This window comes from Lingula anatina, chromosome 10, assembly GCF_051362555.1.
Source record: "Lingula anatina isolate TDL-2025a chromosome 10, LinAna3.0, whole genome shotgun sequence".
NCBI lineage: Eukaryota > Metazoa > Brachiopoda > Lingulata > Lingulida > Lingulidae > Lingula > Lingula anatina.
The window spans coordinates 1,542,635-1,555,334 of record NC_141776.1 but is presented as its reverse complement, the minus strand read 5'-3'; the positions used below and the strand labels follow the sequence as shown (position 1 = coordinate 1,555,334).

The 12,700-nt window shown below is 34.5% G+C and overlaps 1 protein-coding gene and 1 long non-coding RNA gene across 2 annotated transcripts in view; one reads left to right on the top strand and one right to left on the bottom strand.

Moving 5' to 3' along the window:
- The window catches only part of LOC106179461 (deoxyribodipyrimidine photo-lyase-like), a 59,982-nt gene extending 48,341 nt beyond the window's left edge, over positions 1–11,641 (top strand). The window contains exon 11 of the mRNA XM_086996891.1: positions 11,450–11,641. Within this exon, the coding sequence (XP_086853017.1) occupies positions 11,450–11,598 (149 nt within the window). The 3' untranslated portion in view covers positions 11,599–11,641. The remainder of the gene's footprint in view (positions 1–11,449) is intronic.
- The window catches only part of LOC106179460 (uncharacterized), a 70,940-nt gene that overhangs the window by 33,694 nt on the left and 24,546 nt on the right, over positions 1–12,700 (bottom strand). The window lies entirely within an intron of this gene.

Sequence of the window (12,700 nt, the reverse complement as noted above, 5' to 3'; positions counted from 1 at the left end):
CAGCTTACTTTAATTTTTTATTATTTGTGAGGTCCATGAAGTTAAAATATATGTACAAACTTTGGGTTTTTAATGTCAATCCACCTTGACGGCGGTTAGGCAACACCTTGACTAAGTCATGGTTGTCTGTCATCAAATTGTGTGTCTATATCTTCTTATTATACAATCCATCCATTCAGTGGTCAGTCTAAGAAAAGTTTATGCATGAGGCTATTGCTATCTAATCAGAATCCATATATATATATATATATATATATATATATATATATATATATATATATATATATATATTTTTTTTTTTTTTTTTTTTTTTTTTGGTGCAAAAAAGTTAACATGTTGTCCATGTAGCCTAAGATTTGTGAAAATAATTTCATTGGATCTTAGTTTTGATAGTCAGAAAAGTTTAATTTAAGCTAGATCCTGACATTTGATTTACCTGTTGACTGTTTCGTCTGTTCACTCTGACAGAAGGTGAACAGGTAATTATCTCAGTCTTGATAATAACGTGTTAGTTCCTCTCGCCCCCTCCCCCCAGGGTGGGTTTTAGAATGTCGTCATACACATGGTACAGCTTGTGTGCTCCTTCATCTCTGTTCATGGTGTGTTTCTTCCTTCTTATCTAGATTGATTCCAAAACTTTGCGTTTGCTGTAGTTGTTATCTGACATATGATCTGTGATGGCAGATTTGTGTAGAACTCCTGTCGACATAGAGTGTTTGGATTTAGTGTTAACTCCCTCACTTACATATTCCTTTACATCTTTCTTGTGTTCCGCTAGTCTTGTTTCTAATTTTCTTCCCGTCTTTCCCACATAAACTCTGTCACAGCTCCCACACCCGACTTGACATTATACTGCACACTTCTTCCTGTCGTCTACTCTAGTTTTTGGATGTACAAGAAAGTTTCTGAGTTTAATAAATTTTCGTTTTAAAAGCCCCAAGTGAAGGGGGCCCACTAGCCTCGTGTGCACATCTTTTATTTGAAAGGATGGCAGTCATTTATGGTGCTATAATGAGCAACGATGATACATCTCTGTAAATCTTGAAACAATGAGCTTCAGTTTGATGATTGTAACTTGTCCTTTGGGTCTTTCCACTTTCTGGTCTTTCTTATTTTTTGATATCTTACTTCCTGATCTTTTCCCTTTCATTTGATGTTTCACCTTCCTTATTGTCCATTTTGGGTAATTACATTGTTTCAATGCTTTTTTTTTTATGGCACCATGAACAGAGATGAAGGAGCACACAAGCTGTCCCATGTGTATGAAGAAATTCTCAAACCCACCCTGGGGGGAGGGGGCGAGAGGGACTAACAAGTCATCATCAAGACTGAGATAATTACCTGTTCACATTCACCTGAACAGGTGTGACCAAGTCTGTCAGAGTGAACAGACGAAACAGTCAACAGGTAAATTAAATTCCAGGATCTAGCATAAATGAATCCTTTTTGACTAGCCTAAGATTGATCTACACATTGTTGTGTTTTGTGTTAATTTTAACACAAATTCTGTAACACTTTTACCATGCACTTTAATATCAGGGGCTTCTTAAATAATGTGGGGCATTTAGTTATGAGGGATAGGCCTACAATTATTTTATAACAGACCACTAACTACTAGGGCACCTTGTGGCCAGAGAGTTCATGTGTACCTCTACCATTTTCGATCCTCATTCATAAACGAGAAATTTGCAAACTTTTTAAAGACATATAAATTGCTTCAAACTGCGTTTGTGAATGTCAGTGCAGTGCATGTCACTGCACTATTGCCTTTCTGATTCCCTAATCTGATATTGCAATTACATATGTGTGACTCCAAACCGAAAATTAATAGGCCTACACGTGGATCTGAAGCCACAAGTTACCATTAATAATAAATTGCCAATTAATTTAAAAATAGTTTAAAATGACCAGTGTGGGGTAGTAGGCCTATGTCACTGGTGTGCCTAACGTAGCTCTTGGTACCGTACATAGGCTACTTAAGGTAGATCGGTTGTTACCTTATTTGCCGATTTGCGCAATTTCAGCGCATCGCCAATCGTCTCTAATGACGCGCCAGCAGGCACACAACGTTGATTCAACGTTGAATCAACGTTGAATTTATGTTGAGACGTTGATAAACGTTGAATCAACGTTGATTCAACGACCATAATTCAATGTTGGCATTTCAACGTTGATTCAACATTGATTCAATGACAACAAATTCAACGTTGGCATTTCAACGTTGACTCAACATTGATTTAATGACAACAAATTCAACGTTGACATTTCAACTTTGATTCAACGTTGATTCAACGACAACAAATTCAACGTTGGCATATCAACATTGATTCAACTTTGATTCAACAACAACAAATTCAACGTTGACATTTCAACATTGATTCAACTTTGATTCAACGACAATAAATTCAACGTTGACATTTCAACATTGATTCAAGTTTGAAGTAAGATTGAGTTGATTTTCTGGTCAGCTTTTAACATTGATTCAACCTTGGCATTTCAATTTAATTAAATTAAATTAAATTAATTCAAGATGTTGATTCAACATGGATTCAGTTTTTGCATTTCAATTTGAGACAGTATGCATGCTGACCGCGACAACAAACTGCAGGTGACAGCTATTTGAAGCCTATACAGACAAATCTGTGTCTGTAAGAAAAAAAAAAAAAAAAAAAAAAATATATATATATATATATATATATATATATAGTATATATATATATACTGCCATCAAGCCAATATGTGGTGTTGTCATTTATTTTATTTTTTATTTATTTTATTATTTTAATTATTTAATTTTTGTCTATTTTTTTTTTTATTGAATGCATTAAACTAATGTCATTTGATCAATTTTGATTTATCTCTCTTTCTCTCTTTTCTTCAAAGTCCCCTCATCAGTGCACTATTTGTTAAATTGGACTTAATTGACATTTGAATGAACTGTTAACTTTTTAAAGTTACGTACTCGTTCCGCTATTTTAAAACTCCGCTTTTTATGATAAGCCGGTCAAGTACCCGGATGTAGCGTTTTTTAGAGTTATGGATATGAAAAAGCACAGGCGTATCAAACTGATACAATTCGTTGATTGATTTGATTCGTGATGCGATATAATTCGAAGGCATCAACACTGGAGACGAGGATTAACTCTAGTGCAAAACTGCGAGCCAACTTTCTTTGAGAAAATGGAGGAAAAACGTGAAATTACGAAATTCGAACCGTACAGAAGTCCGGAGAAATACGGGTCACGCTGGCTAGACAGACTATAGTTAAGACTAACAAGAAGCCGCTGACGGAAAAGGTTTGATCGTTTCAGAACCAACGGACGAAATGAATAATGAACAAAGACAGAAGATTAAAAAATACATGTCAGAAGAGACGCGCGCTGATGTTGCATTCATGTGTACAAGATATTTTCACGACTCTCCCAAACATACTGCAGTGTGAAACATGGATACACATAGACGCTTTAAATGAAAGTGTAACTCCAGAAACTGTGAGTATGTTAAAAACCGAAGTCATTTGACAAACCAACTCAGTCTAAACACCACGAGTTCAGACATGAAAAAACGAAGTAGAAACCACCCCGACTGAGAAAACATGGAACGTGCAACAAGTCTGCAAAACTGAAACTAATATTCATGTATATGACAGTTATGAACATGATATTCCAGGAGTGCATATACATTTGGTGTGGGGTAACCAATGCAATATACACTGAGACTTGGTGGAAATAGAGATAGGCGGCATTAATCTCAGTGTACTAGCTGTATTACCAGATTCAGGCGCATATTGTAATATCATTGATGAAAATACATGTGGAATGCTGCAATCCAAGAAAAAAAATGCATCTCAGGCTCTTGTGGAGGACCACAAAACAAACAGTATTATTCAGACACGTCTGAGAAACCTTTAAAGTGAAGGGAGCATTTGAATGTGACTTAAAGGGAGGCAAAGGAAGAGACCATGTGGAATTTGTAGTAGTGAAAGGGACATGGGGTTTGATATGAGACATGGGGTTTGATATGAGTTGATTAGATTTGAAAATTTTCAATGTGGTTAGAATAATTATAGTTGGAGTTCATATGTTATTCTGCAAATGTTTGAAAAGACAATTTAAAGACTGAACTGTCAATTAGCATATATTTGAAAGGACAGTTTCTCTTTAACAAAGGAAGGGATGTTGTGTTTTTACCTGACATTTAAATGAGCTGTTGTTAATTTGTTAGATGTACTTGTTGCATTGTTAATTCTTTTAATTATTATTATCTTGTCAAGGAGCCTGATGTATCATTTCTTAGTGATATGGATATGAAAAAGGCACAAGTGTTCCAAACTGGTTCAACTCATTGAGTGATTTTATTCATGATGTAATTTTATACAAAAGCATCAACAATATACTGTTTTTTTTTTTTTTTTTTTTTTTTTTTTTTTTTTTTTTTTTTTTTTTTTTGTGCACATGTAATTGTCTTTTTATTGTACATCTATATCTATGGGGTATACATAATTCATTTTTCAGAGTTTGCATGTATGTAGACAGCATGCAAGTTTAATTGAAACAGTTACTGCATGGTTATTTATAATTTTGTTATAATGAACTCTCCTTCATCTAAAAAACAATGTTTTTTCATTCATTATTCAAGATTTATTTATTACAGAACTATAGTGATTATGATTATTAATGATATGTTTGAATTATAATTTACTTAAAAAATAACAATGTATAGTATAATTTAGGTTAAGGTGTGCAAAAATCTCTTTCCCCCCCCCCCCCCCCCCCCCCCCCCCCCAATGTACATGCATAATTAATAACAATTTTTGTGTTAGTTCAGATTCGATGTGCAGCTTTGTTTTGTAAAAAAAAAAGTGTTGTTCTTAGTTTTTTATTTATTATTGCTTATTGTTGTAAACTATGTATATTTTAACTACTTAAATTAGCAGCATTTTTCCTTTTATGCAGTGACAAAATAAAGACATTGAAAATGCTATTTGTCTCAACTTTTATTTAATGTTAAATCAAGTTATAATCAATGCTAAATCAACATATAATCAACATTAATTGAGATTTCTAATGTTGAAACAATGTTGAACTATCAATCATGATTCAACGTTGAATTGCCAACGTTGATTCAACGTTGACTTTTCAAGGTTGATGTAATGTTGACTTTTCAACGTTGATTCAACGTTGACTTTTCAACGTTGACACAAACTTCCGTTTTCAAATATAAATTCAATGTTGAGAATCAACATTGATTCAACGTTGAATCAACGTTGTGTGCCTGCTGGACATTTCAGTCTGTTTTATCAATTTGAGGAAATAAAGTAATTATCTATAAGATAAACACACATTATCAACTTGTCTGTAACTCTGTACAGATTTCCGAGAACATAGACTTGCCCTTCAAGAAATCGGGGTCATGCCGATACTCCCCTGCACCGATAGGCGCCCTACTCCCCCTTAGTAAATTTTTGCATTATGCGCATCGATACGACCCCACACCGATAGAGCCCCGCATCGATAAATCCCCTCCAAAATTGCGATTATACGCGCACCGTTACTCCCCCGCATTGTTGTTTTCCCGCACCGTTACTCTCCCGCACCATATCGGTGCGGGACGTATAGGTACGTAACCAAGAAATGTCGGAATTGCTCCTTTGCTAATTTGAATGGGCACTGTAGAAAAAGTATGACAGCTAATGCTCACAAATTATGCACGTAGGTGCTATATCATGTACAGAATAAGTGTTGTAAATTCCTATCAAAGCGGCTACCTAAATTTTGAGGTAGAACGCCCTGAATGTGCTGCAAACCTTAGCTTAGATTTCGACGAAAACCGGAAGTGCGTCGTGACGTCACTCACTTGGATTTGGAGAAATTTGGACCGAGAAATATTCCGTGGCTTATACAAATGTTCAGAAAATGGCCATACAGCTTGAAGAGAATTCACTAATCAAAACTGAAACTGAGTAATATTATACAGAACAAAATGTGCACTTCTGACCTCGACTTGTCAGTTTAAACAAAGTGTACTGAACGAACCGGAAGCAAGCACGAGAATGCCCCGTTTGATACTTTGTATCAGACGCTTCATTTTACTTGACAACACAGTGTTTACGATGTCACATTCATGTTATATTCATTACTTAAATAAATAACAACGGCAATATACTATTTTCATTTGCATGACGTATTCCCCTTACAGGCCCGTAGCCAGGGGGAGTTCGGGGGGTTCGAAAGAACCGCCCCTTTTGTCAGGGAAAGGTCCATTTTGGGTAAAATTTGATCTAGGTACACATAAATTTCATTGTAAAAGGTCCACTTTTTCAGAAAAAGAACCCCCCTTTTGAATTTGCTGGCTACGGGCCTGCGGCCTTATTACTCTCTTCAATAATTTTGTTGTAAAGTTAATGGCTTACCCCTTCGCATTAATATGACAAATCTGAGAATAGCTGAGTATACTCGCTTCAACTGTTAAACATAATGAAAGTTTTTGATGTACTTGGATGTCTCTCCACACACACACACACACACACACACACACACACACAAAAAAAAAAAAAATACAAAATCATAAAAAATAACGATTTAGTGAAAAAACACCCATTTTCCCATTGATTTGAATGGGAACTTCCGACTTGTGCGTCATGCAGGTTGTAACGCACTTCAGCTTGGCGTAGTTCTCTTATTTGGTCGGTGACCCCCATTTTTTTTGGCAAAATTTCAATCTACTTGAATGCCTCTTTACACAAAAAGTTTTTTTAATTCAAATGTTAGAAAAATCATTAAAAAACGTTTTGTGAAAAACACCCATTTCCCATTGATTTGAATGGGGACTAGTGCATCACGCAGGGTGTAATGCACTTCAACTTGGCCTAGCTCTCTTATTTGGTCGGTGACCCCCACCTTTTTTGTCAAAATTTAAATGTACTTGGATGCCTCTTTACACAAATTAAAAAAAATTCAAACGTCAGAAAGTCATAAAAAAATAATGCTTTAGTGAAAAAGCACCCATTTTCCCATTGATTCGAATGGGGACTAGTGCGATATGCAGGGTGTAATATATTTGGGCCTAGTTCTCTTATTTGGTCATTGACCCCCAATTATTATTATTTTTTTATTTATTTGTTTATATATATATAATTTTTTTTGCTAATTTTTAATGTAATTGGGTGTCCCTTCAAACAATTTTTTTTAAATTCGAACGTTGGAACATGTAACGACCGATCTACCTTAACCCTCAAGTGACCGAGTGGTTTCATTTACGACCCCAGCAAAATGATTTAATGTGCCATCTCTTTATTTTTTTATTCGCATTTTCTTTCCTTGCATGAGTTTGTCAGTCTACTAATCCTACACTCTTTTACAGTTTTTTTGTAGGGATTAACCGATTAGTGTGGTGTATACATCAAAAACTCTTGTGGGGTCATTTATGACCCCAAAGAGAAGCACTGGTTTTTAAATATTAGTTTTTAAATTTTATTCAAATGTTTTGCCTACGCAGCACTGACAGGAAAATGTCACATGCATGTGCTTCATGCAACCAGCCAGTGTGCCCAAAACATAGGCACAAATAAGTGGTTTGTGAAGATTATGTTTGAAGTGTTACTAATAGTGCATCGCTATATATCTAATTTCAGAAGCTTTGTTGGAACGTGTTCTCATAACTGGGTCTCTCATTTTGACGGTTACAATTTTTGGGTATTTCGGAAATCTGGTTATTTCATGCAATAAAAGTATTATTACCAAATCCTTATTAAATTAGATCATTATTAAATAATTGTCTTAAATCCTGGTAGTAGTATGGGTCTGATAAACCCTCAAGAGCCTTTTATAATAAGGATCCCTGTACAGAACACAATGGGGTCATAGATGACCCCACTTGGTCTTTTCAGTCAGTAAAATAGCTTGGTCTCTTGAGGGTAAAGCAGCACCTCTCCTGCAGTCTCCATTATCACAATATTGCATTGTTTGGAGGAAGCAGCTCTCTAGCATGGAGAATACTTAATGTATAATTAGTCTATTATATTTAGTACATCAGACTTACTAAGCTACATGTATTTGAATTAATTAAGAGGACAAGTGTCAGGCATCATTTCATTTTACTCACCAGGAAGCAGATTGTTTAAATTTTCAGATTTTCTTTGCGATGCTGGTGTAGGCTTTTTAGGTGACCCAAGATTGTTGCCTCAGAGATCTTAATACTGATCTTGTAAATGACAATTTTTTATCTGAAAATGAAATGCCCATTTATTAAAGATTGTACAAATTTGTATTTACATCATTGGCTAAACATAAAGAAATAGTATTGATTTGATTAAACTATGCTCTAATGTGTTTAAAGTGTGTGCGTGTGTGTGTGTGTGTGTGTGCAGGCGTGTTTAATCCACTCCAATCTGTCCATTAAGGTAAAAGACACTTTTTTTTTTGGTGTTTTAAAAAATACCTTAGTAGTGAAACAAATGAATTACCTGTAAAATGCTAATGCTACAAAAAGTCCTATGTATCTAGTAATCAACATTCATATATTTTCTTTTTACCTGTACATGCATCCACGCCTTACTTCTTGTTAGCTTTGTAAGATGTAACCTTAGAGAGGATGTAAAGATCACAAAGCTTGTGCTAGATATATATTCTTCCTTTGTGTGGGTTTTTCCATTATCTGATTACATACTGAACACTTAGTGTCGTGATCCTTGAAAAGCAGGCTGCCTTTGTTGTTATTCTGTAGGTTTATAAAGTGTAAATACCAGTACAGATTGTGTGGTGTTAATGTCAAACCACATCGACAGCAGCTTGAAAACACCTTGATAAAGTCATGGCTGTCTATAACCAAAGTGTGCCTGTATGTTTATTTAAGAATACACCAGTCCTACAATGTGTTCATTTGAATAGATTATGCATGACGTTATTGCTAGCCAATGAAAATCCAATAAAGATTTGACCTGTAAAAGTAAACATATGGTCCAAGTAGATTGATCTCCTAGCTCATTGCTGTGTCATGCTCTTTAGAGAGAGGTATAAGGAGAGAGGGAGAGACTGCTTGTTGCACATTCGATTAGACCTCATGATAACTGCCCTCCGATCAAGACATACATAGAATTGATAAGCTGAAGTGAAAAATAATTTTTATTTTATTTTATTTTATTTATTTTTTTCTGTACATTTACTTCTGTATTTCTCATTTATGCACTGTGTTTATCAGTGCATGTCAGTGCGTGCCATTTTTGAGAGTGCTTCTTTTTCTGTGTGAGCAAGATGTGTCAGTACTCTTATATCAATCTTTTGAAACTGTAAATTAGCTAGCTCATTTTTTCAGTTATTCATGACAGACTACAGTAGATGGAAAATAATAAGCAGATTTGCATATGGCCTCTAAACTGATTGTCATATTTGTTCCTGCATTCAATTTGTTATATATATATATATATATATATATATATATATATATATATATATATATATATATATATATATATATATATATATATATCAAGATCTTATACATTTAGAATTGATCCCTTTCTGTAGACTTGTCTATCTTTGAAAAAAAAAAACTGATATTCCTTTTTTATGTGAGTGAAGAATCTAATGTAACTTTCCAATGAGAAGCCCACAGTTAGTTAAAAACGAACTAATTCAGTTCAGACAAAGCTTTATGTAACCAGTATATAATCAGTGCATGCACATTCAGTAACAAGCTGATAAACTTTTCCAGAAAACATTGATTTAAACTTTTAGGAAATAATTCATATTTTCATAGTCATGTGTTATGTGATAACATATAAAGGAACAGTTCTTAAAACTTTTGTCAGTCCTTTGGACCGACGAAGTAATTTTTATCAGTCCAGAGAAATTTTGTTAGTCATCACTTATCGGACAGAGTTTCAGCATGTCTACCCTGTAGTCAATATACAGTATTGCATTGTTTGAAGAAAGCGACTGTCAAGCATTTGGAGAAATTAAAAGGGGAAGGGAGTAGGGGTAGGACACTCAGTCTTAGTCATCTTTACCTGGTAGCGAATTTCCCTCTGCTTGAAATTCAGATGTTTTTTTAAGAGGCAGTTTTCAGGTGACCCAAGGTTTCTGCCTCTGAGATGTCCCAGCTGTCCTCCACTGAGGTTTTACAATTGATCTTCTTAATGACAAGGCTTTGATCTGAAAATGGAATGTAGATTGCACATATAAATTAAATAATAAAAAACAAAGCATAGTACTGATGACGTTTTATATTTGAGTAAAGATGAACTGTAAATTCGCACTCCCTTTGTTTGCTTAGTTCAGGAATTTTCGAATGGTGTGTAAAGGGTTAGCTATATATAGATGGCAGTTTCAAATACATTTATGTACTACATTAAGTATATATAGTAATACCATTAATTAATATAGACTGCTTAACATTATAATTATCTGTTAATGAGGACGAGTTCACCACATGTAGACATTGATCAGTTGTGAAAGTATACTGCCATAAGTATACAGTGAGAAACACAGGTGCTACACCGTACATGTAGGTGTGGCCCTGTCCAGGTTACAGACACATTTGTATCTCGCAAAAACAGCTTAATAGTGAAACTCTCGAGTTAAGTAAAAGTTTTAATACTCCAAAAGGTTTCATGTATCTATTAATCAACAATATATGATATCATATTATTCTTTTACCTGTTTATGTATCCACTTCACGTTAACTTTGTAAGATATGACCTAAAAGAGGAAGTATAACACACAACAAGCCCTGTGCCAAATATAGATTCTTTTCTTTGTTTGGGTTTTTTCATTGTTGGTACCTACTATATAGCTAGTGACTGCATAGTGAGGCTACCCTGCAAAAGGCAGACTGCTTTTTGTTGTTATTTGGGAGGTTTAAAAATGTAAATTATTGTCATGATCACAGCATGTGTCAGTGTGTTGTTGCGTGTGTGTGTGTGTATTGGGTGTGGTGGGGGGACTTTGTCTGTGGATATGTAAGTGCTTACAGTACGTGTGTGTATCAGAGTGCGTGTGTGTGTGTTTGTGTGTACATGTATATGTGTGTGTGTGTGCATGTGTTTGTGAATGTGTGTCAGTGAATTTGTCCATGGATGAGTAAGTGCATGTGCATCAGCGTGTTTGTGTACACGTGTGTGTGTGAGTGTGCCATTACGTTGAATCTGGATAGATCAACGCCCTTTTTCTGGATTTTGGTTTGCACAGCTAGCTTATTCCTGGGTTTAATCACAACTTGTTAAATTTACGTTTCCTGGGTGCTACAATATATATTCACAAAATATGATATTTACCCATGCTGACCAGTTTGATCATCATATTAATTCCTGCATGTTATTTATATAGCCAATCATTTTTTTTTTTTTTTTTGGGGGGGGGGGGTTCATGGCATGATGCTAAAAAATTATTTCTTGGTAAATTACCTTGCATCCTCACCAATTCAATTACATAACTGTTGTTTATTGTTCCAGGTTGTATGTGGAGCATATGTGGTATTCATGACCAGGGATGGGGAGAGAGACCCGTGTTTGGAAAGATACGCTTTATGAATTATCAAGGATGCAAAAGGAAATTTGACGTCCCAGCTTTTGTTAGAAAATATGGAGGAAAGAAACACTAATATCTGTAGCCATGTTTATTTTTAAGGAACGGACGTTTGATGTGATATATTTTACATATAAATATGGTACATGGAGTTCCTGTTGCAAAAGGCAGTGATACACCAGTGTCAGTACATTTTTATGATATCTGGACGGATGATTATCCTTAGCTTGTTAGAATTCCAAGGATTCATGGTTTCATAATTAAAGGATTGATTCTTAGTATGATGCACAGAATATGTAGACTTATCAGGTTTTGAAAAAATATGTATATATTAAAGAGGGAAGAATTTCATGTGACTATATGGTGAGAAGAGCATGCTTAGTGGGAATCTAACCAATTCAGTTAAGAGAAGGTTTCATATTTACCAGTGCATTCACATACTAAGCTGATAAACCTTTTTAGAAAACCATCATGCACTTTAAATTTAAGAAAATAATTGACATTTTCATAGTTATTTTGTCATGATTAAATGTAGAAGACAATATTTAGTTTGTTTGTGTACTTTTACCTGACAGAAAATATAATGTATTCATTATTTATCTCAATGATAGGTATGAGCTGGATGGAAGGGATCCTAATGGATACGTAGGTAAGTTTAAGTAGTACAAATGTGTGTGTGTGCGTGTGTGCACGCGGCTATGTTGTTTTTTCATGTGTGACGTTTCTCTTAAATAATTATGTATTAAAATTGTACATTTGACAGAGTGTTTGATCTTAAAGGGAACTTTTTTATCTTTCACCACAAATGTTCACAGATTCTATAATGATTGACTTAAACTGTGGATTTTTTTTTACAATGATTAACATAAAACATACAGGGAAGGGTAGTTTTAAAAATACACACAACAACACTTGTTTTACTTTAAAATATATTATTATTATTATTACATCACAATGTTAACAGTTGTCTAGTGCAACACTACCATAGTTCAGACCAGTTATAGATAATAACACTACAATGAGGTTGAAATAATCCATCAGAACTTCCTTCATCTAGTTATATCACATTATATACTGTATAATGGATTTCTCTCTTCACTATTTCAGTTCTTTGACAGAACGTGATGCTAAAACTATGTAAAAAAACTCAGTTTAGAGTTCAATTATATAACAAACAA